A 25,222-nucleotide genomic window follows, 5' to 3' on the forward strand; every position below is an offset into this window, starting at 1 on the left:
CATCTTTCATAGGTAGAGCCAACTGATCGAACTCGAGTCCTTAGGAATTGATCACAGACAACTCCTCCTCGACTTCCTTCTGTGTTCTTCTTCCTTGTTGGATGACACCTCTCTCTCCGGAATGGGTCACATGTGGGTGGGGCTCCTCATCATGATGCCATGGTTGAGGAAGATGCCAGTTGCAGGAAAAGCGGCACCTTCCCACATGCAGCTGGCCAAGAGCAAGCTGCTGCCCTTCGTGTCCCACCGGACTTATCCTCCTCACATCTCAATGATTCAGCAAAGCAATCATTCAGCCGCTTTATACTGCGCGCCGCCTGGCATCTCACTTACATCTACCATATCGGACATGGATTTGCTTGATATATTTCTTCATCATTGAATCCAGAAGCTGGCACTAAGAAATATAAAGCATGGTTCATTGATCAGGTGTTTGTGGTCTTCCTCCCGCGAGCAGAGTGTTGGAGATCCTGCAAAGAAGGATGTAGAGTATAGCTCAATTTGATTCTGCTTTGACCCTTACTGCAAACCACGTTAGTGCGACAATGGACCTCACTTCGTAGCTTCTCCTGCAGCAGTTGAGAGAGAGAGAGAGAGAGAGAGAGAGAGAGAGAGAGAGAGAGAGAGAGAGAGAGAGAGAAGACACGAAGCTTATTATAAGAGGCAGTAAGCCGTAGCACAATTTTGCTCACCAACTCCAGCGCTAAGAATGTGGCTCTCAATCTTCTTCTTCTTCCTTCTCCTTTTCCCTTGCTTCCACCTCTCCGGCTCTCAGAGCTACAACGCAATATTTAGCTTCGGTGACTCGCTCTCCGACACCGGCAACGTCGTCGTCGCCGGGCTGCCTTACGGCATGAGCTTCTTCGGCCGGCCCACCGGCCGTTGCTCCAACGGACGCCTAGTCATAGATTTCATCGGTACTACTGCTACTACTTGCACTCAATCTAACATACAGGCAATGCGTAGTAACTAAGAACTCAATTATGATCGACGCAGCCGAGGCACTTGGGCTGCCGCTGCTTCCACCATCCACCGCGAAGGGCAAAAGCTTCCTTAAAGGCGCCAACTTTGCTTACACTGCCGCCACCACACTCGGCTTCCGCTTCTTCCACCGGCTAGGACTCAGCAGCGGTCTATGGGTCAACGCCTCCCTGAGCACCCAAATAAGGTCGTTCGAGAAGATGATGCCTTCTCTCTGCAACTCTTCTCAAGGTGCCAACTGATTCATCTCTCTCTCTCTCTCTCTCTCTCCCTACCATCTTCATCCTTCTTCTTCTTCTTCTTCTTCTTCTTCTTCTTCTTCTTCTTATCGGAACATGTGAGACGATGGACGCATGCAGAATGCAAGGAGTACTTGAGCAAATCCCTCTTCGTGGTCGGAGAGTTTGGTGGGAACGACTATAACACTCCCATCTTTGCCGGCAGGAGCTTGAAACAAGTGTATACTTTCGTGCCCAAAGTCATCCACGCAATCCATTCCGGTGTTGAGGTACTCGATCGCACATCACAAACCTGTATCTGCTGTTACCGCTCATCGTCGTTGTTCATGGCAACAATGTGCAGAGGTTGATCGGCCATGGGGCGACTGAGATCGTGGTGCCGGGAATGCTACCGATCGGGTGCTTCCCCATGTTCTTAACCTTGTACAGTACATCGAACACAAACGATTACACCGACATCGGATGCTTGAACAAGTTCAATGACTTGACATCCTACCACAACTCTTTGCTGCGCCGGCGACTGCGCGGGCTGCAGCGGAGGTACTCATGGACGAGGATCAGATACGCCGACTTCTTCGACCCCACGATTCAGTTCATTACCAGTCCGACACAGTACGGTGAGTTCTTCGTCTCCATTGGCGACCGCCATCACAGCAAGCTAAAGATCTGCGAAATGTTGCAGGATTCAGTGATGGCGGAGCTCTAAAGGCGTGCTGCGGGGCAGGTGGGAGAGGAGACTATAATGTGAATCTGGAGGCCAAGTGTGCCGAGCCAGGCTCGGATGTGTGCTCAGATCCATCGATGTATGTGAGCTGGGATGGGATTCACTTGACTGAAGCGGCTTATCGCCTCATAGCCAATGGTTGGCTCAAAGGTCCCTATGCAAATCCACCAATCCTGCAACAAAACTAGATCTACTGTGGTGCATGTTATTGGCCACAGTTCCACCACCAAATCCAAGTCAATAGCTTAGCTTTTGGATCCATGTGTTCTTTCGATGTCTGTGTATCATCCATTCAATGGTTACTAATAAGTGTGTTCTTTTGCATTCTTATAGCTTAAATCCAAATGGATAATAGTTAAGACTTGACATTCTCGTCAAAATCGAGTCATAAATTGATGAGATTGAACCGATGATTCAATATATTTCAGTCCAAAATAATGTTGTTAGATCATCCAACTCGATAAACTAACTAATAAACATGATGTACTGTATTATAGCATAAGACCTCACTAATAACCATCGAGAGCTGCATTAGAGAACAGCACTGAGACTTGGTTTGATCTGTCTCGGTCGCTATTTATGTATGGCACACAAGCAAGGCAGTAGCAGGAAGCTGATGCATTTTCCTGAGTCATGGCACCTGTAACAGAGGTGATTGCTGAAGCAACAAGGAATGAACCTTTTGTGCTTTGCCAGAATGCAAATAGGCATACAGAAACAATGCAGCAACACGATTTTGCTAAAGAACTATCAACACATTTCATAATGAAACTATGTATAATGAGAATTTACACAAGAATGCATCTAAAAATATTCACTCATATGGACAAAATTTAGCAGCGCAGGTAGTTGCTAATAAAAATGGATGTTTTTTTTTTTTTGGTGAATAGATATGGCCATCAAGTTTCCTCTAGCAATCATTGACTACGGTAGACGACAATCTTCTGGCACGACGTGGAAAGAAATGACTGTTTAATCTATAGGAGTTCCCATTCAGACTCCAAGTCACGATTAGAACCCTTCTCAGAATCTGATGATGAGCGGACTCCTCGTGCACGTTGCTTTTGGGCATTGAGATCACGGCAGGAGGTACCAGCCTTCTTGTAATGGCTCAACATTCGTAATTTTGAAATAAATAAGGCAACGACTTTTTTCTGTGAAAGACAAAACATCAGTTACTGAGTGCAACAACAAAAACTTCTCTAAATACTAAAGTTCAGATTTCCAATATTAGAATACGGCAAGAAGGCTCGGTGCAATTTATTTGACCGACTGTCCACAAAGTCCCACCGTGTCCATAAAGGATCTGTTCTGATGTGAAGGTGGTAAACGGTGTTTAGGTCACATTCAAGGTAATAAATTTAACCATATGTTACATTCATCCTTGTGTCTCATTCAGTCACATATTTGTCAGCACTTGGTATAGAAACATAGATATTTGAAGAAAAGAGATCAACCAGGGCAACAGGCAGCCAAGTAATCAGTAGCTGTAAGTTGGAGATGCATGACATTAGCTACAGGGATTACACAGACCTACAAACATCTTTGGAAGAATATCAACTGGGAAATGCAAGACCTTACCTACAATGGTTTTACAGCCCTGAGTAATCCAATACCACAATCAAAATGTGAGGCCAACATATGCTGGTCATGACATAAAACCAAGAAACAAAAACTGGGTTTCGCTGTTAGACTATTCAAACAAGAAAATGGATTTGGTGATTAACTAGTTCCATGATGTTTCATGCAACAGTTTAAACATATAGCCAAGAGAAGGTAAAAATAGATTGTTGTCTATGCAAGCTTCTAATTACCTTGCATGACATCTTCCTCGGTTCATGATACGAGGCCAAAACAAGGTCATAGTCTTCATCATCATCCTCCCAGCTATCATGAAGATCTACATCCTGGAAGTCTTCAGATTTCAGATCAAGAACATGCATGTTGTTCCACATGTCTTCCCTGTGGGAGCTCTCTGAAACCCCTGAGAAAAAGCACGATAAGGTAATGCAAATGCCAAATGGTTGGCAAAAGCAACAATTTCAGTTTTGTTGCCATGCAACTTCACCTCCAGAAAAGGGAACAACATAACAAAGAACATTTAATTGTTCACACAGAAACAAATTTGGGTACTCTAGCATTTAATAACATTCAGAGGGATTGATGGCTTTCTCAAACCTTTATTTTGGTTCACAGTCCTTCCAGTATCAATTTTCATGAGACAAGACTACAACCGAGAGTTGACAAGGCAACCACAGCCAGGACCTCACCAGAGACCACCATGATGGAGAGACACTCCACCTGGCCCTAATAACTGTTCTGACCAGACAACAGTCTTTTGACCCTGTTTCTTTTTTCCTCTTTCCTTCTATCTTCTTCTCTCATTTTTTCCCCCTTTTCACCCACAATAAGTCCACCTCCAGACCAACATGTGCCAAGCAACAGCATGGCTCAATATGCCAATATGTTTCATTCTAGTAGCCAGATGGCACCCCATGCACCACCCAAACTAATAACCTTAAGCTGAACCATTAGAACTTCTGCTAGAAAATCAATAAAATAAACAAAAGCAAACTTGGTTTCAGGATAAGAATTCATAATCCAATTCATGGTACACAGTTTTCCAAGTAGCATCCTTATAAGAAGGGCTAGGAAAACAAGAAAAGAAGAAATTTTAGTACATACCAATTTCTATGTCTTGTTCAGAAACAAGTGACTTAATATCTTCAATCTGTTGTTCACATTCATTTTCCTCCATGTGAGTTGTAAAATCCTGTAACATAGAAGTGCTTTCTTTCACATCTGTCAGAAGAGGACAAAGGATATGATAAGCAAGGGAACAAAAAGAGGAGAAAAAAGAAGAAAAGACCATAGAATCAAACAGCAAAGATACCACATGCTCCAGTTGGTGAAATATAGCTAGCAAGTTCCTTGATTGAATTAATTTGATCTGATGCAGATTTAAGGGCCTCATCATCTGATAGAGAATCATTTTGGCAGCCAGCAAGAGGTTCAGCAACAGGTAAAGCATTCTCAGAACTTTCATTTAGTGTATCCGCAAAAACATTTGATTCAGCTTCATAAGTTTCTTGTGTGTCTTTATTAGAGACACAAGCATCAGGATCAAGCCAATCTCCCACAGCCTGATCGAGTTTCTCAGCGATAACTTTACCGGCCTGTCCCACCAAAAAAAATAATTGGCACACAGAAGAAGTCAGTTCGCTTGGAAAATTCTGCACATGCCCCTGAGGGTCGCCTAGAATTTCACAAAAAAAACCTTGTATAGTTATAATATCATAAACACCCTTATAAAACAATAAAATTTCATGAATTCTCTTCTGGCAATATGTTCAAAATCCAAATAGTAATAATCAAAATCAAGATTCTGATCCTACACCTTACAGAAATAGCCCTTCACTATTTTGATAGAGTAGTTTGACAAAAAAAAATACAATAGATTATGCAAAGAGTGACATCAGGGATAGGATCATAATTTTTCACTCAACCCATATTAAACCTTAAAATCAAACCTCATATCGACCTTAGTTTAGCTAATTTTTCTTTTACAAAAAGCTCAATGGCGGTCAACTATCCATAACCCAACCCCAAATAGTTTGGACACCAGACTTGTTGTTATTGTTGTAATGAACAAATAAATGACCCAAAAATCTGTACAAGTTTAAATAGCTTTTTCTCATTTGTTACCGAAAGACTATGCTCAAAACAAATGACTGAAACTAAGACAGATGACACAAACCTGGGTTTTTCTGTTGCTCCAGATATTTATCAAACTTAATAGATTTATCTCAGAAGGTACTGAAAAAATGTACTCAAAAGTCAAAGAAACCACAAAAGTTGAAATAAATGGCACAAACCTGAACTAAACTATTACTCGTGCACATTTTTTCAATCTCCTGATACACATTGCCCCAAGATAGTCGATATGCGACATCCATGCTGAAAGTGAATCTCCAACAAGATAGAGGATCAACAAAATATTTTTTCTGCCTTCTTTTCGTACGAATTCTTGCGATGAGTTTTTATTTCGATTTGGAAACTTTGCTCTTAGCTGTTCAAACAGAATACCAATTAATTCTGGATGTACTTCAGAATAGAAAAGGAATTAATTTAAGATCACAATAAGAACTTCATGCATTAAAACAAAAAAGATTAAGAAACTATTTTTGCACATATTTTCTGTTAACCAAAAACAAAACGGTGGCTTAAACATCAACGCTACATGATAGTCACTACATGGTCAACAACGTGAAAGAACAAACCGCACATGAACAACGAAACTTACATTGTGCAAAAAATTAGCTTAAGGGACAAAAAAATAACCTAAAGTTACCTTACACTAATTATAACTAGTTAAAGACCGTGACCTCAAGTGCTCACGACAACACGTACAATTTACAAGGAATTACGTATAAAAACGACGATAACACAACAGCACGTAGAGAAAGACAACCATTGATTGCCAAAAACCCAGTTCTTAAGATCAATCTACATAAGATCAATCGATTTTGGAATAACCTTAGTAGAATTAGTAGGGAAGAGACCTTGAGATCTCTAATCCAAGAAAATAGGGCCTTTAGAGGAAGAACATAGAGGAATCAATGCTTCGATCTAAAAGAGAACCAAGAAACGACCGGGAATCCCGCCGTCACAGCCTACCAGAGAGGGTTCAAGAAACAAACCCGGCAGCAATAGACGGATTCCAAGAGAGGATCTTTTTAGAAATCTTGCGTCGGCGGAGGAGATCAATGATTGCGTCCTATGTATAACCGAGAGAGAGAGAGAGAGAGAGATAGAGCCAAAACCACCAGGAATTGTGGTGGGAGGGGGCTTCCTCCGTGGGGTATTTATAATCGCTTTTTGGATGGAGACCACAAGCAGATTCCCAAGCAAACTCAAATTTCTATCTTATTTGATTTGTATGTTTATTTACTTATTTTGGAAAAGATCGATATGGGTTTAGGGTTTAAAGAGAAAAGAAACGATTACTCTCAGAACCTACCCCACTTCGTACCCGGTAGGACAGTGCGCGTGCGTGCGCCGCTCATAAGCAGCTTTGATTTCGGACCACAGAAAATGTTGGGTCGGGTCTGAACTGGAACGGAGTCTTGGCCCAACATCGGTTCGCCTTGTTAACTCTTCGTCGATCTATTCTATACTATCAATAAACTGAGTTGATCGATAAAGCCTGTTATGGATACGAATTATTGGGCATTTTTGTCCATTCCGTATATGTAGATTAATTTAATCGTTTGAAACCATTACTAGTGAGCTGGTCAATTAATTTATATGTTTCCATGTATATATTCAAAAGAAAATTTTGTATCAGGTTGAGAATACTGAGTACAATATTCTGCAGCGTCTATAGCGGATGATCTCCTCGTTAATGATAGATTTGGAGTTGTTAGAGCCTCTCTGATAACACATTCCAACCTTCACATATTCTACACATCATTTCCTTTAGAATTACAAACTTGGCTTCCCATTATATGTACTTGGCCTCAACTTATCCACCATCATCTCTCTCTCTCTCTCTCTCTCTCTCTCTCTCTCTCTCTCTCTCTCTCTCTCTCTCTCTCTCTCTGCATGGGGAACTTCTTGCCTTTGCCTTGCTTGTTTCATGAAGCCAAGATGTCACAGAAGCCCTCGAACAAATCCAAGCGAGGGCTCAATTTGCTCCTCGATGTCCCTCTAAACTGGTTGCGGAAAACGAAGCAACCTACGCAAACTTGCAGCGGAAGCAGGGACTCAACGTATCTTCCAGCATCTAAGCACACGAAGGAGAGAGAGAAGCAGGGTGTCACCAGAGTGAAGGTGGTTCTCACCAAGGAGGAGGCAGCTCAGCTGCTAGCCATCTGCGCCCAAGGCGAAGAGAGGACGATTGCCGAGGCCGTAAGAAGGCTTAAAAGGTCACAGACTTCCAGGCATGGATCGAGCTGTGGTAGATGGAGACCAGCGCTTGAAGTCATCCCTGAGGAGTAAACAAAGGTAAGAACATATCCTCTCTTGCTCATGTAGAAAACCTTGGTATTCACACAACAATGTCGAGGAAATGGGATGAGAGGACTTCTTCTTCTTCTCGCTATGATTTCTTTCTGTTGATGTAGGTTTACTCACTGAACCATTTGGTAGATTTTATGTACTCTCTTTCTTCTTCCAAACCTAAATGCTAAGCGTTCTTCAGAGTTCGAGTACATGCTGAGTTGAGCAACTACTCCCACTGTAACAAGGTAAGGTATCCCCTCACCTTTCCATGTGTGGTTGAAGCCCAAAAATGACTTCTGCTAAAAGGAGGCATGGAGAGGAGCTCAACAAATCTTGCGAGTATGCTTTGCTTCTTCTGGCTCTCCAAGATAGGGCCTCATGGGGCTAATGCAGCTGGCAGATATCAGCAACATCTGCTTTTAAGGGATAAAAGAAGTTATCAATCCACAAAACTTTTGCATGAAATCAGTAATTTTTTTGTAGCAAGTTATTGTTCAGTACTACTTTTCTGCTTTGGTAGTGCTTAAAGAAACAGGTTTGTATGTCTCACAACCACTAACACATATATAAACTCACTTCAATACAACCACACCTCATCACACCCATGAGCTCTCACCTCTTCCTGTTCTTACACTGCCATAAATCACTTTCATTCTATTATGAAGATGAGGTTTTATTGTTTTTGATAGGACATGATGTGTTTTAGATGATCCTATATTGACCAAGTTGGGGTATATTCATTAATTCATACGACCTTACAGTCTTCTCAGGCTATTTAATCTATAAACTGGGGTATTAAGAACAGCCGAACAGGAAAAGCCATGACAAGCATAGGCCTTGATGACGCTTGGATTTAATTTAAATGTGCTAGTATTTAGAGTATTTATGAATTAGGTTTTTGACACAACAACAAAAAAAACTAGGTTTGATCTACTCATTAGGGTTGCAAGTGAGTCAAAACCTATGAGCTAAGTCTCCATATCATATGTATAGGAAAAGACATTCAAGCTTGTTCTATTTAATTCAGATCCTTATCATGCATCCATGACCTGGTTCAGATTCCTTATAAAGAGATCAGAAGGTGAGAGCAAGAAGAATCCGTGAAGAGCAGTAACAATCAATTCTTGATTTAAAGGAAAAACTATAGATTACAAAAAGAATAATTATCAACATCTTAGGTAAATCCAAAACAATTCATGTCGTCACCCACGTTGAGCAAGTGGAACCACCGCAATTGGTGGCTTTGGAAATAAACAGTATAAGACTGCACCTATGCAAGTACAAATAACACTGAGACCAACTATGCCGACAGGGCAGGAGGAGATGTGGAACAACTCGTTCCACGCAGAAGGATACTAATGAATTAACCATAAAATTAAGTATTAAAATTCCTACCTGCTCTCACTATCTTCATTGTTTATTAGCCTACAATATCATTCCATGCTACAGCGTTTGACTCATGTCTTCTTCTGAAGTGTTTATGATTCCACGTTTTAAATTTTAGCCAGAGGTTTTGTCTTCTCTTCCTTCAACATCAAAGTCAAAAACGAGTTTTGTTTTCTCTAACGTGTTACTATCCCAAGTCTGATTGATAGTTATACTAACATGATGAAATAGAATTTACTTAAAACAAAAGCAGGAGGCCATCAAATACCTTATGAACAAGTTTGATTCTTATATAGTTGTGTATAAAACAGCTAATAAAAGAGTAGACAACATTGGTTCCTTCAGCAGATATGTACAGGGTTCTCAGTTAATGGTCAGGTGGAGCCAGGATGAGATGGCCTAGATATTTAGTGCTCTATACAATAACAATATGCACATTAGTCTCTATTATTAATATAACTAGATATTCAGTTAAATATGATAAAAACCAGATACAATGATGCATGAGGGTGCTCCAGCAACATGATGAAGCAGTGTTAATAATCTAGTCAAAAGATCAAAGCAGTCAAAAGTCCGAATATTTGACAAATATCAAGCTCGATCCACTATATACTGATACTCTTAAAAAAAAAAAAGAATCCAAGGATAAGTTCTAATCTCTCTTGCATGATGTGCTAACTTGTCCAGATATGATATGGAAGTACTAGAACAATTTTAATGAGAAAATTGTTTCTTGTTTTCAGGAAAACATGTCTTGCAATAAAAACCAAACAGTGATATGTAGAATTAATAAAGGTTAGAAATGGCAATGGGGTTGGAGTCCTGAATGACATGCTGCATCAAGTACTAGTAACAATGAAAAAGAGCATAATTCTAGTTCAAGTTGACAGCAGCAAAGAGATAACGGCACCAACCTCAACCCTTGTCGTTATTTCTCAGCTTTATCCTTAAGTAATGTAGTTGAATTATTTTCTCTATCTTTTGATATCAACATTTTATGTAGTTGTTTCTGCAACAACGTTCTCAAATGGGAACTTGAAGCTAAATTCTTATCCAGCTTCTCTTTTTCAGCTAAAAGTTCAGACTTTCTCGCCTCTGCAGCAGCAATCTTAGCATTATTGAGATATCCATCATTTCCTTGAAGGCGTTTCAGAGATGATTTGAGCTGCAATAGCATACATTATGTAGAAAAAGTCTACGTTACTGATAGGATGTATGACATATGAAACAAATACAAAACTTTAGACGTAATGCTCCTTCGTTTGTTGTTCTAGTAAATAAATTAAAAATATATTTAGTTCTAGTTACCTACCATGATACCAAGAAAGAGAAAACATCCCAATTGTTTGGTTTGACTGCATGGCTTTGTCCTGCCATTAAGCTTTGAAGAGGGCCATCAAACCAATAAGTGTTTTAACTTTGTTTACCTGGAATAAACATTACTTGAAATTTCCTTGTTTAATTGCAAATTTGATCATGAAAAGATTTGGACTACATTTTCTTCAACCAGGCATCTTTCTCAATGAAATCTATCATTGGACTTCCTAAGTACACAGAATGTGGCACAAAATGTGGACAGAGATTTAACAAAAGTTCTGAAAGGATGAGATGCAATGGTGCACATAATAAATTGGCATGAAATTTGACTACCTGGATATATTTGCACAAGATTTTAAATGTTTTGCTTCTGATATCAGCTTGTCGCGGCTACCATGCTTATATTTTTTTATCGCTCAATTCAATGAAGATTATCAACTTTATGGTCTCAATTTATTTTAATAGGCCATCTTGATGCTAAAAGAATCAAGGAACCCTAGATTGGCATCCCAAACTGACGAATGACAAAAGAAATAACATGCATAAGGAGGTTTGATCAATGTGAAATGGACTGTTTATTATCCGGGATGGAGTACTATCATCTTAGTTTTCTATTTGGGAGGGGAAAGAAGCTGTCATAGGCCGAAGAATGGCATATGCTTTCTTCATTTAAGCACCATTCACTGATAGTGCAATCGGATTCCTATGCAATTAACTCTACATGTACAAAATCTGAGAAATGGAATGCTGTGAGAAGAGAAACATCCAACCAAAATTCTAGGATTAGAAACAGAGGAGCAAAAGAACCTTACTTCCGAGACCCAATCCCGCAGCTTCCGCACCTCTTCGCGAGTGTCCGAAACGAACCTCCTCTGCCGCTCCTTGAACTCCTCCATCTCCGCCCTGTTCGCAGCATAAAACCCGTCCCTCTCCTTCTCCCTCTCTTCCAGCTCCTCAATCGCGCTCTTCAAGTCCCTACTCCCCGAAACCACCTCTCCATCGAAACGTACAATTCGTACAAGAATCAATCAATAAACAAGGGGTAAAGATCAGAGCATGCCTGTACTCGCGGGCGGCGGCTTGGTACCGGGCGTCGACGGCATCGATCTGGGTCCTGTTGGTGAGGATCCGGTGGGCGATTTCCGCGTTCCTCCGCTCCAAGAGAAGGCATCGCCGCTCCGCCCGCCGCAGCTCCTCGATCTTCTCGGACAGCAGATGGGACTTGGCGATCTGGATCTCCTTCTCGGTCTGGAGCCATCACGATCAGAGCTAGGGTTAGGGTTGGTGGGAAAGGACGGAGAGGATGGAGAGTGGAGGAAAGAGGTGAACCCGAAGAAGGGCGAGCCTTTGGGTTCGGGTGGCTTCCATTTGCCGAAGCCTCTCTTGAAAGGTGGACGGGGCCGCCATTACCGCCGACCGCCAGCGAGCGAGAGAGGGGGAGAGAATTCGAAGTTTGGCGGGAAGACGTGGTGATCAATCCACTCCCAAACCGACATATTATTATTATTATTATTATGAAGTATGAAAAAAATTATTTTTCGTTTAATTTTAACAATTTAATTTCTTCTATTAAAATAGATAATAATTTAATTTTTTTCATCTTCATCTCCATCAATTTGGAGTCGAAATTAGAATCGAAACCACCACCACCCATAATCTTAATACCACCCACTTATTTTATATATATATATATATATATATATATATATATATATATATATATATATATATATATATGTGTGTGTGTGTGTGTTTTAACAATCTCGAGAAAAGTGCGACAAGTGGAGGACTGTTCGACCCGTTTACGTCACCTTCCATGGCCTCACGATGTGGCCTACGTGATCAAACTGACCACCGGAGGAGCGCTGCTGCTTGCTACTTTGAGACAGTTTATAGCGGCAGCGAAGAGAACTTTCTGTAGATTCTACGATATCAAGCATATAGCAAGACATACGATAGTTGACAGAGTGTTCACCAAGAAGAAGCGGAGGTTTAGGATCGAAGGGAAGGAGAGGTTGGAGACCAGTTGCATGGAGATCAAGAAGATTGATAGAACATGATAGCTGCGTCACCCTTACACCTTCCACACTTGCTCTTTCATCCTCCGTTTGGTTGGTTATTGGTTCCAAGCTCACAGCTGAATTCCTCCCAGAATGCCTGCGTTCCGCCATGTCATCAAGCTCATGGGGTTCCGAGCTCATCGGAGTCCCAACATCACCAGATTGGAGCTCTGGATTAGACTGTTGGGTTGTCGTTAGTCTCTTAGTTCTAATAGGGATCAGTTGTTCTATCCCAAACTACTCTCTCTCTCTTTATCAGATGAAATAAGAACCCAGCAATTCTGGTCAATGAACTATCATGTTTGTTTATTGCTTCTCTCTCTTTCTTGCATTGTGTCATTGTCCTTAGTGATGTAAAATGAACACCAGTGCTTAAGATTTGTCCTCATCGCAAGAACTGGGAACGATAATACCATGCCTACGATCTCTGAAGATTATGTAGCATGATACACTGAACAAGCAGAAGAATTTTAATTAGTACAAACGACATCGTCGAATGCTATGAGTATCAATTACAACAATGTTGATTTGATGCTGCAAATGCTCATCCAATCTGAAAGCAAAAGCATACAAGATGAAGCCCATCGATCTTTCCTTTTTACCTGTTCAGATACACCGTGGGGAATGCTGAAGCCAAAAACTGCAGCCCTCTTCGATCTCATGTTCCTTCCATGCTTGTTTGATGCCTCAGATTTGTGCCTTGTTGTCAGAATTCATCCTCTCTTTTCTTCCATATCTGAGAATCATGATGTGTTCAAGAATATCATCCTTCTCTCCTTGTAACTTTTTGCATCGACAGATTAAGATTGGACCAGAATTCTTCTCCATGCATTTGTCTAAGAGAGAGAGAGACCAATTCTCAGCCAGATCGTTGGATCACCTCCTTGTTTACGCGGATGACATCAACTGATTACAAGGAGAAGAATAGTGATGCTATGGGTGAATTGAAGAACCGCATGTCATTGATGTAAGCCTTGATACATAATTAGACTCGATAGGTTAATGAATCAACCCTTCCTTCCTTTTCCCCATCAAATGCTGCAAGCTTGAGGTGCTTCGAACATGGAGTGCCAATCATATCATGTCATGCTGCCGATCATATCATATCACGTCGGAAACGAAAGAGAGATGCTGGTGCAAGTAGTTCACTTATTCACCTGTCAATTAGATCCATATCCAGAACAAGAGCTTCCTTCACTTTACTGCAACCAGACTTTACTCGTTCCAAAGGAGAATGATTGAATGATCCTAAGGTCCAATCGATTCCATCCGTCTGATAGTTTTTGGTAAGAAAATGGATGGGAATTTGTTCCACCAATCCGACATGATGAATTGGTGGGCTCTGAAAAAGCATTGGAATAAATATATATATCTCATTTAATTTTAAAATTAAAATCATATTCAACTTAGAGTGGGAGGGATAAGTTTCTATTATATTATTTTTCGTATTAGTGGTGACAATGTGACATCTAATCCTCTTATTAATTTATAATTGTGCAAAAAGTTTTTAACTATGGCAAGTGATACCAACATGATCGCCGATATGTCACACTTATTTGGTTGACACGTATAATCTCACAAGTTAGCAACGTGGCGTCGATGAATAGGTTGAATCATCGATGGAAAATTTAGCTTAATAAAATCATTGTCATGTAACCATATTCCTGATAGTTTTGTGTATTATCTCTCAATTCATTAATGGTTTAATGATGTAATGTAATAATCATAAAAATATATTTTAGGAGATATTTCATTTATTGTTATGACTTTGATATTTAATTGATATTTTATCGGGTATGATATATATATATATATATATATATATATATATATATATATATATATATTTGGAACAAATCTGTACTTGAATTTTTAGACATCTTTGTCTAAGATGGAACTCAGAATGGGACATGATTAATTTATACAATAATGATAATTAAACTCTCAAATTGAATCGATTAATTGGTATAATTCCGATAATTAATCAATAGCTAATCAATTATCTTGTAATAAGAAATAGGTCAACGACCTTAACGAGCTCCATGCTACTAATACTCCTGATTTAGTGGAATTGATGGTGGCCCCAACCCTAGCGGGAAGAGGTGGACCCACCACGTCCAATCGTCGGCCCACCGGACGCGTGGATGGACGGCCACCGTCATTTGTACATCAAGTGGCGGCGGAATCTGGCGGCAGAAATGGACGAAAACGTTACATTCAGATACCCCTTTGCGATGAACACAATTACCTTTGTGCCACCTTGCCACCAGCTAGGAAGCATCGTCAGGTAGCTTTTCCGTAAATTCTTTGGATCTCGAGGTTACATTAGTTGAGTGGAGTAAGGTATTGGATAATATATGTGTGTGGAGAGGGAATGATTGAAGGCGATTGGGGAGCGTCCTCGATTTGGGTGCGACACGGTGCGTTGAATCGAAGCAGCATGGTGGAGATTACCGGGACTGGCGTCGCGGCGGGGAGGGGAGCGCGGCCGTGGCGGCTTGCCGACGAGATGCACCCTCCCGGCGTCGGATGCCGGGCGGTGGCGGCTGAGCACGTGAGGGCGTTCCACCGCCACGAGCCCGAAGAGAATCAGTGCAGCTCCGCCGTCGTCAGGCACATCAGAGCCCCCGTCCACCTCGTAAGATCCCTCTTCTCTTGGTTCCTCTCTGTGACTCGTCTTTGGTGTGCTCAACTCTGCAAACGGATAGTCTTTTTCTTCCTTGTAAACGATCGAATCTTCTAGTTTCCAAGAGTCGGATGCAGTATTTGTTCCAGGTCTTGCTTGTTTGTGTGGGATTCGGAGAGTTTCTTCCACACTAAACCTAATCGACGAGGTAATCAACCCGTATTTCCTCAAAAAAATGATGTTGGGGTGTTGGATAAACGAATCATGTAGCATGTTAGCCCAAAAAAAGGAGGAAAATACAGCTGTAGATTGATTGGCCTCCCTCTCTCTTTCTCTCATTTTGTTGTTGACAGGGGTTTGATGGTAAAGGTTTTATCTTTAGTTAACGAATAGAGCTGTACCATAAACTTTAATTCTTTGAGTTATTGTTTCTTGCTTTTATGTTGGTAGGTGTGGTCTCTGGTGAGGAAATTTGATGAACCACAGAAGTACAAGCCCTTTGTAAGCAGGTGTATTGCGCAGGGGGATCTCGGGGTTGGGAGGTTGAGGGAGGTGAATGTAAAGTCCGGGCTCCCTGCCACCACGAGTACTGAAAGGTTGGAGCATCTCGACGATACTGAGCACATTCTCAGCTTTAAGATCGTCGGAGGGGACCACAGGCTTAAGGTCTGTCGATATTCTCACTGTCGTTCATCCCTGGTTCCTTGCTGACTGCATCTTGTTACATTCTGTTCTTGTTATGGCAACCTCTATTCTGCTAAAAATAAGACTGTCCTCTGATTAACACACATCATGATCATTAATTTGCAGCCAGATTTGAGCTTAATCGAGAGAATTTTATGTAGCTAGTCGATGATGTAGCAATGAAACATCTGTTTGCTTCTCGATGAGCACCATGGGAAATTATCACGACTGTCATGCATCTGGATAAGCTTTTGTGCTCGATGATATATAATATCATGACTTTGCTTAATTCTTGCAATGATGGATTAGCATAGAGTTGTCTTTCTGAGGAGCATGTATTTTCAGGAAAAGTTGCTGTTCCCAAATGAGGAAGCACGGATCTTTTCTGACTTTTTGACTCAGTCAGGGAAGGGGCATGTGATCTTAGACTGCTGAAATATTTTTTCTTCTGTTGCAGTGAATTATTAATGTATTTATTTCGATGTATGCCCCATATGAGCTTAATTTCTTCCTTAGTTTTGACTTTGGTGCTAACGTTGTCATGTAGTGAAGACTTTTTGGCTGTATTTTTGCTTAAAGATCATATAGTAAAGACTTAAATGGCAACTTCAGTATCACCGCCTAAGCTTTATGATTCGTTTGCACTTCATCCATCTAAGAATGTGTCTTAGCTATCAACTCTGTGACGTTGCTTCGGATGAGTATTATTACCGGGTAGAGATCGGTTCCTTTGAGCTACTACAAAAATTGCTTAATGATAAAAACCATTCTTATTTCTTAAATTGTTAGTTTGCCGTTGATGTTTCAGACTGTTGATCATCTATCTTCTTTTGTTTGATCTGGTGGTTCCGCTGGAAATGTGGTATAAACATTGAATTATACATACAAAATTCATGAAATGCTGTTGACCATCAGCTGCCTTGTTTTTTTTGTGGCTATGCAGAACTATTCATCCATCGTAACAGCCCATCCCGAGACCATCGATGGGAAACCTGGGACGCTGGTGATCGAATCGTTCGTAGTGGATGTGCCTGATGGGAACACCAAGGATGAGACTTGCTACTTTGTGGAGGCCTTGATCAAATGCAACCTCAAGTCACTGGCAGAAATATCCGAGCGCCTGGCTCTTCAAGACTACACAGAGCCAGTTGACCTCTGAATTGTCTGGTGGAGGTAATGGAGGTAGTCACAAGTCATGGTTTAGGGCCCTGACGTTATGAAAGCTTTGCAAAAGTCTGGTTGTTTCTTATTTCTTCCCCTTCGGTTATGCATTAGTATATGTATGGTTTTAAGTGATGAAGGCAAAGCTTCAGGGCTATATCAAAGTAGAAATATAGTTCCTAGGATCGAGCGAATTCAACTCTTTTCTTGAGTTACCTGAGTGCTATATTGGGTCATTGTAAATATTCGACATGTTTCTTTCTATATATATCTATCTATCTAGATAGATCAGAGACTTTTTTAAGTTGGCTGCATCATATTTTTGTCTAGTGCTTGATTCTGTAGGTAGATAATCTCATTCTATCTTCCTCTGAGGTATTCTAACAAGTAGTTTGAAGTTCTTTAATATAGGTGGGATGGCACATTTGTCAGCTTTGGCATTGCTGGTAGACCAAAAGGCCACTGTTATCCACCAGCCAGTCTGCAGTGGCACGCATAATGCATGCTACATGTGACAAATCTGATGGGGACTCCTTCCTACTCCAATTTATATGGCTGGGAAAGACCATCACATGTCCTTTTTAAAGTCATCCTGACACACTGTGGAATCAATAAAAGCAGTTATGGTGCCTTTCAAGAAACTTCTCCATGTTTTGCATGAGCCTCTTGTGGGGGAGGCAATGAGGTCTCAGCACAAGAAATTTCAAGTTGTCTGCATGAAAGTCAAGCAGTGGTTTTGAACTTGGCAATCAAGTATTGGATAGGCCAGTAAACCAATCATATCCTGCCATGCCCCCTACATTGTGTTGATGATGGTTTGGATTCTTGCCTTTGCCTAGGAAACACTCCATGAGATTGTTGATGCACCAAAGGCCATCAGTCACCCAGACATGGACAGGAGCCTTGGATAAGGTTTACTCCAAACTCTGCTTGTGGAGCAACACCCAGTATATTCATACAAGGTTACTGGAAATTTTTGTAACCTTACTTTCATGTGACCTCCACCTTCTCTCAATTTAGGGGTTTGTGATTTGCCAAAGAATTCCGCAAGTTTGGGATTTTTACCTTTCTCCTTATTCCAAAATCTCTAACATGCTCACTCCTTTGTACACTTCTTTCAATCTCTTGGTCTGCTTTTTGTATCACACCTTTCAATCTCTCAGTGTATAGCTTCTACTGGGGCTCAAAATGAACAAAGCTTTGCACCTGAGTTGTATTAGTCAGTAAGATTGACAAAGCTTAAAATGGATCGTAAGTTTCATGTATGATCCTCGAATTTGGCAGATGATGAGTAGATAGATGCAGAGGGACTGCTTGCTGTGGTTGTCTGTGGAAACAAATGAGTGCTGAACTCCATTAGTTCATCAGAGTGTCAACTTTATCTTGGTTGTTGTTGTTGTTTGATGTAGAAAATTTATGTCTTTAGTACTCTTTACTATAAACTGTTTAAAATTTTTTTTTTAATATTTTTTTATTTTTCTTGAGTCAATAAAGTTTTTAATGGATAGTGTGTCTCTGACTTTAACTATATATAAATATATACATATATACATGTAATTTTCAAGTTTAATTATTTATATTAAAACCAATTTTAAGGGGATAAATACTAAAATCAATAATTATTTACATAAATTTTCCAAATCACAATTGCTAGTCTATTTAAAGAAATATACGCATCAATAAATCATCATAAGAAGGGTGGGTTTGTTCGACCTGTAGGCGGAGTTGGCGTCAGCCCCTTCTCGTCCCCGCTTCTTTCCTCATGATGTATTGCGACTTCCGCTCCGACGCCGCCGCCCCGTACCGCAGGGTCGGGTCTGTCGCTCCTCAGCCAGACCGCGAGGTTTCTAACCTCCATCCTTCCTCGCCTGCTCCTCCTCTCTCATCCTCCGGTAAATGTCCTTTTTCTGCCGCTCTAAAAACCCTAGTAGCATGATTCGATTGATGATGAGCTTTTGCTGATGGTCGGACATTATTGTTGTGATATTCACGCTTAATTGGTTGATTCTTCTTCGTTGTTGTGGCTGATTTCTCGTCGGATCGATTTTACTAAGAGAATAGTGCTTACAATTGATTTCTTTATAGAAATCGTTTCCCTGATATGAGACGTAACTCTGATTTCAATCATCCTCTTTGAAGGACTACGAGGAAAGACGAAAGTTGTAAATTGGTATTGCCACTGATCGATCTGACTGCAATTGCAATGATAGGCCACCTGTCTGCGCGCACACGTGCGTGTGCATGCGTGCATGAGCGCGAGTTTATGTGTGCGCATGTGTGCATGCATATTATTCAAACAGACAGGGCATTCATAAGTTTGGAGAAAAAGAATTAAAAAGGAAAACTCAAAAGTTGTTTAATTAGTCATTTCGGTTGTATCAAAAGTTCCCAAATTTTTATAACTGTAAAATTAACGTAGTGTTAGAATTGTAAAATCTTGAGTTGATTTAGATTTCAATTATAGATTGTAAGTTTAGAATCATTTTAAGTGATGAGTGGTATATATATGTGTGTATATATATGTATATATGTATATATGTATGTATATATGTATATATGTATGTATATATATTTAGATTTCTATTATATATATATATATATATACATATATATACATACATATACATACATATATATACATACATATATATATGTATGCATATATATAATCTTGAGTTGATTTAGATTTCTATTATATATATATACATATATATACATATATATATATGTATGTATACATATATGTATCTTGAGTTGATTTAGATTTCTATTATATATATATACATATATATACATATATATATATATATATGTATGTATATATATATATATGTATATATATATGTATGTATATATATATATGTATATATATATGTATGTATATATATATATGTATATATATATGTATGTATATATATATATGTATATATATATGTATGTATATATATATATGTATATATATATGTATGTATATATATATATGTATATATATATGTATGTATATATATATATGTATATATATATGTATGTATATATATATATGTATATATATATGTATGTATATATATATATGTATATATATATGTATGTATATATATATGTATGTATATATATATATGTATATATATATGTATGTATATATATATATATATATATATATATATATATCTTGAGTTGATTTAGATTTCTATTATATATATATAAAGAGAGAGAGAGAGAGAGAGAGAGAGAGAACGAGAGAGAGAGAGAGAGAGAGGGAGAGAGGTTACTCATGGGTGTGTAAGAGAGGGGTTAAGATATGATTCACTAGACTATTTCATTAAGAGTTCTAGTTTTTTTATTAAAAAAATGTTTACTTAGGTTGTGAATTCCAAGGATCATATCTTCTTGATGAGATCCAATCTGGTAGCTCACTAATTGGATTGATGGAATTCGATTATGTCCTTAATCGGCTCCGTTGGACACCATGTCAAAAGGTTTCGCACTAATTAAGTGCGTCTGAAACCTACATGAAAGGAGGAGGTCAACGGAGTGGTTGAAGAACAAGACAGATTTCATTCATCCAACACAGCAGGGTGACCAAATGTGCTACTTTTGCTTCTTATTTAGAATTAAAAATTTACATCCATTGTCAGATAATCGTTATCATCTCTCTGCAAGATATGCATAGCAACTATCAAAAAAAGAAATGTGTTTAGAATGTATATCCATCATCGTAAAATGATATTCCTTTGTTCCACTTATTCTATTATTTCCTTTTTGTTTCTGGATGCTAATAGCATGTGCTTTCTTATAATTGGCTGTCACAGTGTTTCTACTGATCCAAAATCTTATACACATTGAAGCTACTGTTACCAATTAGATTATCCATATCTCTAACTTCAATTTTTTACACACCTGGAATTGTTTCTGCCATCATTTCTGTTCTCTTGGAACATTAAAGATCATTGACAACAGATTTTACATCATTAAGAGTTTTTAATCTTTTGGCTTCAGGACTCGGTAGCAAAGCCAGAGTATCAGCACCAGTGAGTAGTTAAGTGTTTTGTGTATGCGTGTGCGTTTTCTTTTCGGGAGGGTTTTCTGCATCATTAATTTTGCTTATACTGAGGTCGCTTTGTCAAAATGAATAAAATATTTGCTAACCTGCACAAATGTTGAGATCAATTGTAGTTTTTTCTTTTTAAGGAAAACTGAGCTTTTTTTAAGTAACTGGGACTGTATCAGTCCCCACACAGAATTCTCCTCCGAGGCTGGATGAGAACAAAAATGCCCTGCCCGAATGGCAAGGTTGTGGGCTGCAAAATTCCCCTCCCCGTGTACATGTTCAAAGCACAAAACATTTAAACTCTCAGCCATCTGAAGTATATTATTACAAATATTTTTCAAATGCTATGGAAGGGGCTTAGATTTGCTTTTGCCACAAATCATCACAGCTTCTAGACAATCAGATTTTATGGTGATATTAATCAAGCTTATCTGGGAAGCTTTCTTAAGTCCATCCCATATAGCCCAGCATTATGCCTGAAGACGTCTTGAAGCCTGGTGCACGTTGCTGCCCTCTAGAATGATAGTGCCCTGTGAATCAGTAATGCAAAAATCAGTACCTGCATATACATCAGGATCAGTGAACAGAAAATAGTAAGGAAGAGAGATCCCTGTTCGGCTCAAGCAGTGAGGGGGTTGAGGAAGATCAATTGTAGTCGAATCTGTATTTTTTGAACAGCAGAGAAATCAAACAAGTAAATGAAATTATTTGATTAAAAGTAATTATGTAACCATATTAGTTTAGTAAATGGGCCTATTTGATTTCTCAGTTATCATGCTGTAATTACGTTATCAAACCACCAAACTTAGTTTTGTATTCAAGCAACACACATCCGAAGTGGGCAAAAATTTAAATTGACTGATGGGTCTACTATTGTTAATATATCAGTTATCCCATCGGGCCGAGTAATAACAATTGATTTTAAAACCGACCTAGTATTATAAGTTAAAGTTCTTTCATATAAATTTCCTGTGTTGTTTTTCATTGATTAAAAATTTCACATCATTGCATTTTTCTACTAGTATTTGTATCTCTGATTAACAACCGACTTTACGGGCTCAATTAGCACCACAAATGCCAGAGGTTCCTCGAAGCAAGTTCCAATTTGATGTTGGGTTTGAGAGACAAATACTAGCTGAGGCTGAGAAAGAGAGTCAGAATTAGTGCAGAATGACATTGGAAAACCAGCCCTCAAAGTCTGCATCTGCATCATCTTCCTCCTCTTCAATGGTACAGTAAGAACTTTGTTTGATGCTAAATATTATTTAGTTATGGATCTAAGGAATATCATTAAAATTGGTTATAAAATATTAAAATGATCTTTAATGGTATCGGATTATAAAAGTATTTTTTTTAATATGATCTCATCATGTTGCCGATATTTGCTTACACCTCCATGTTTATTTATGAATTTTTATTCTGAACATTGCCTTTTGTGGATATCATAATAAGAACCTGATAAGTGGTGCAATGGATGTGTTGTGATATACCTTGACCACTAGCATGTTGATTATTATCCCCAGAACATTGGTTTCATTACGATTGCCTTATTTAACTCTTTTTCTGTGATGAAGGTTAAAAATATTGTACCCAAACCTTAATGTGGTTGGATCCCTTGTTGAACTGTTTTACCTTTTGTACCCATCCATTAATTGCTATTATTTTAGTCAACTTCTTAACCCACATTATATTTAACAAAGAGATCGAATTACTCATTTATTTGTGTAATTTTTTGAAGGCATCAGCAGGAGATCCAGTATAGATAGCTATGTTGCCTCAGGGCTTGGACCTGAAGCTGTATCACTTGCTGTATTGAATCGTGGAGACAATCCAGTGAAGGTATGTCGATACAGTCTCCTTTACAATGTCTCTTCTCCAAAGTTATACAGGAAATTGAGGAAGATTTTGTTTACATGGGCAAACTAATTTCTCACATCAAAATTCCATCATAATCTCCCATGCCCTATTTATTGTTCTTCGTTGTGTCTGTGTTTCTTGTCCATGCTGCATTTCTCTCAAATCTGTTCTAGTGGTTGAGTGCATAATCATCAGAGTGGTACATTGTTCAATTAAACCTAAACGTAGGAACTAAATACAGTAGATGGGTAGCTAGAGCTGACATCGGTAAGGTGTTTTACATGTTATGTTCAGGATGCATATATAAACTGAAATCATATTGTTCTTTATCCTTTTTCAGGCGAGAGATTTTGTAGAAGGATATAGTATTCGCCATGAGATGGGATTCTCCTAAAAAAAAAATTGTGGCTGAGGCACTGGCTATGTACACTAATGATACTGACAAGGCTGTGGCACACTTTCTTAACGCCTCTCAGTGATACACGATATAGTCGAGATCATAATTCTCGTACTCAATATCATGCAGAAAGCACAAATTTGCACTTGCAGTATATTACGACCATGTATCTTAAAGTTCTGGTCGACGTTCTGTTGTTCAATTGTGGTGTTGGTGTTGAGCTTTTAGGCTTTCGACTTGTGGATTGTTTCTGATAACGTTGGTGTATTTGATTATGAATTCAATCTAGCTAGGTTGGCAGTGTGATTGATTCGGCAACCAGTGACAGATATAGATTTGATCTCTTCGCCTATGCCACCATCGGATATGTTTGTCCAACATGGAGAGGTAGACACAGCCGATTTGCCGCAGGTGATTTAATGCACTAACACAGTCTTTTTGTTTGTTTTTCTGTTGCATTCTTTATAGGGAGCGGTGTGAGATTTCTTGTTGATGTGGAAGCATGACAACGAAGAGAGACATGTATAGTAGCTTCAGAGCTCCAAAGCTGCTGCTATTAGATTTATTGGATGAGAAGCTCTTCTGTTGCATCACCTGCCCCAAAGTGCTTCTGTCAGACCACCTGTCGAAGGATTCGGATCTCCAGACAAGGAACGTGCATCGTGAAGATAAATCTTTCAGGTACATAAGGCAATTGCGATGATTAAGAACACAATTTTTCATTTAGAACCGAACTCTCAAAATCATTATATTCAGTAAGGAAATAAAGAAACTTTTGTACACTGTGGATATTATTCTATTGGTAAACTGACCTCAGGGTTCTCTATTTTGCAGGGACATGTATGTAATTTGCCAAAAGGAATAAAATCTACCAACATCGAGGAAGCTACGAGCATCGAGATCGGACTCTCAGAGCTGCCTATCTCAAAGCCTCAATCATAAATCAGAGTGCAACAGTCATATGGGCATTCGATACATGATCATATTAATAGTCTTATTCATGGGGAAGCCACGATGAGGTTGACAAGGTTGGCTTGGACGTGGAGTGCGCAACATGGTCAGTTCCCCCCTCCTCTCTCCCTCTCTTTCTTTGGCTTTTTGCGTTGAAATGACTATTGGCAGAGGCTTCACCGAGAATCTGATATGATCCAAAAGCGTAGAGATCAAAGCAGGAAAAGAACTGCTGCTTTTCTCAACGAGTCTCCCCCGCCATTGATGGTCTGATGTGATCTTAAGAAGAACACCTCGTCCTTTCCCTGTGAAGGCTAGTGCATAGCTGCCCCCTCAACCGTGTAAGTTCTTGTCCCCTTCGTTCTTCATCATGCACGCAACCTTTGGCTAAACCGGACGACGATTGACGGGTGATCGGACCGGGTGAGGGTTTGGCCGTGGCCGGAGTGCGAAGGGGTACGTGGAAATACGAGCTGAGACTTGGTTTTCCGAGCTGTGTGACCTTTGGACGCAACAGTGAGAAGGCTGTTGATGCGTGTCAGGTCTGTTTCCTGCCCGGATTCTAACTACTGTATCACCACGAGAGAGAGAGAGAGAGAGAGAGAGAGAGATACATATATATATATATATATATATATATATATATATATATATATATATATATATATATATATATATATATATATATAAAATTTTAACAAATTTTCAGATGATAACTTTTTAAAAATTTTAAAACCACCATCTCTAATTTTAACAAATTTAAAAATACCCCCACAATTATTCATATT

The 25,222-nt window shown here is 39.3% G+C and overlaps 3 protein-coding genes and 1 pseudogene across 4 annotated transcripts; 3 read left to right on the plus strand and 1 right to left on the minus strand.

Annotated features, from left to right (window-relative positions):
- Nucleotides 1–6: 6 nt before the first annotated feature.
- LOC135637281 (GDSL esterase/lipase At5g45910-like) lies at nucleotides 7–2,276 on the plus strand. The gene is made up of 5 exons (XM_065149907.1): nucleotides 7–917; nucleotides 997–1,212; nucleotides 1,341–1,489; nucleotides 1,564–1,837; nucleotides 1,903–2,276. The coding sequence occupies exons 1-5, from the start codon at nucleotides 710–712 to the stop codon at nucleotides 2,130–2,132; spliced, it is 1,077 nt and encodes a 358-aa protein (XP_065005979.1). The 5' UTR covers nucleotides 7–709; the 3' UTR covers nucleotides 2,133–2,276.
- Nucleotides 2,277–2,691: 415 nt separating this feature from the next.
- On the minus strand, nucleotides 2,692–6,800 carry LOC135635032 (uncharacterized). Of its 2 annotated transcripts, none has more exons than XM_065145836.1 (6): nucleotides 6,481–6,623; nucleotides 5,820–6,013; nucleotides 4,838–5,120; nucleotides 4,630–4,746; nucleotides 3,759–3,928; nucleotides 2,692–3,098 (listed from the first exon to the last, which is right to left on the minus strand). In XM_065145836.1, the coding sequence occupies exons 2-6, from the start codon at nucleotides 5,898–5,900 to the stop codon at nucleotides 2,922–2,924; spliced, it is 828 nt and encodes a 275-aa protein (XP_065001908.1). In that variant the 5' UTR covers nucleotides 5,901–6,013; nucleotides 6,481–6,623; the 3' UTR covers nucleotides 2,692–2,921. The 2 variants fall into 2 exon arrangements, with proteins under 2 accessions (XP_065001908.1, XP_065001907.1); XM_065145835.1 differs by lacking the exon at nucleotides 6,481–6,623 and adding an exon at nucleotides 6,645–6,800 and having other exon boundaries at nucleotides 2,693–3,098.
- Nucleotides 6,801–15,078: 8,278 nt separating this feature from the next.
- Nucleotides 15,079–17,485, plus strand: LOC135637007 (abscisic acid receptor PYL3-like). Its single transcript, XM_065149313.1, has 3 exons — nucleotides 15,079–15,348; nucleotides 15,787–16,002; nucleotides 16,964–17,485. Exons 1-3 carry the CDS (start codon nucleotides 15,085–15,087, stop codon nucleotides 17,177–17,179), a joined length of 696 nt encoding a protein of 231 aa, XP_065005385.1. The 5' UTR covers nucleotides 15,079–15,084; the 3' UTR covers nucleotides 17,180–17,485.
- Nucleotides 17,486–18,946: 1,461 nt separating this feature from the next.
- Nucleotides 18,947–23,801, plus strand: LOC135586185 (uncharacterized; annotated as a pseudogene).
- Nucleotides 23,802–25,222: the final 1,421 nt, after the last annotated feature.

This window comes from Musa acuminata, chromosome BXJ3-4 (assembly GCF_036884655.1).
Source record: "Musa acuminata AAA Group cultivar baxijiao chromosome BXJ3-4, Cavendish_Baxijiao_AAA, whole genome shotgun sequence".
NCBI lineage: Eukaryota > Viridiplantae > Streptophyta > Magnoliopsida > Zingiberales > Musaceae > Musa > Musa acuminata.

What these genes read in the sequence shown, in the direction of transcription:
- LOC135637281 (XM_065149907.1), top strand. Translation starts at nt 710, where the DNA reads ATGTGGCTCTCAATCTTCTTCTTCTTCCTTCTCCTTTTCCCTTGCTTC. An exon ending in CAATCCATTCCGGTGTTGAG is followed by an intron (nt 1,490 to 1,563) that starts GTACTCGATCGC and finishes AACAATGTGCAG; the next exon opens with AGGTTGATCGGCCATGGGGC. An exon ending in TACCAGTCCGACACAGTACG is followed by an intron (nt 1,838 to 1,902) that starts GTGAGTTCTTCG and finishes GAAATGTTGCAG; the next exon opens with GATTCAGTGATGGCGGAGCT.
- LOC135635032 (XM_065145836.1), bottom strand. Translation starts at nt 5,900, where the DNA reads ATGGATGTCGCATATCGACTATCTTGGGGCAATGTGTATCAGGAGATT. An exon ending in TTCACCAACTGGAGCATGTG is followed by an intron (nt 4,747 to 4,837) that starts GTATCTTTGCTG and finishes CTCTTCTGACAG; the next exon opens with ATGTGAAAGAAAGCACTTCT. An exon ending in TGAACAAGACATAGAAATTG is followed by an intron (nt 3,929 to 4,629) that starts GTATGTACTAAA and finishes GCTTTTTCTCAG; the next exon opens with GGGTTTCAGAGAGCTCCCAC.
- LOC135637007 (XM_065149313.1), top strand. Translation starts at nt 15,085, where the DNA reads ATGATTGAAGGCGATTGGGGAGCGTCCTCGATTTGGGTGCGACACGGT. An exon ending in TCAGAGCCCCCGTCCACCTC is followed by an intron (nt 15,349 to 15,786) that starts GTAAGATCCCTC and finishes TTATGTTGGTAG; the next exon opens with GTGTGGTCTCTGGTGAGGAA. An exon ending in GAGGGGACCACAGGCTTAAG is followed by an intron (nt 16,003 to 16,963) that starts GTCTGTCGATAT and finishes GTGGCTATGCAG; the next exon opens with AACTATTCATCCATCGTAAC.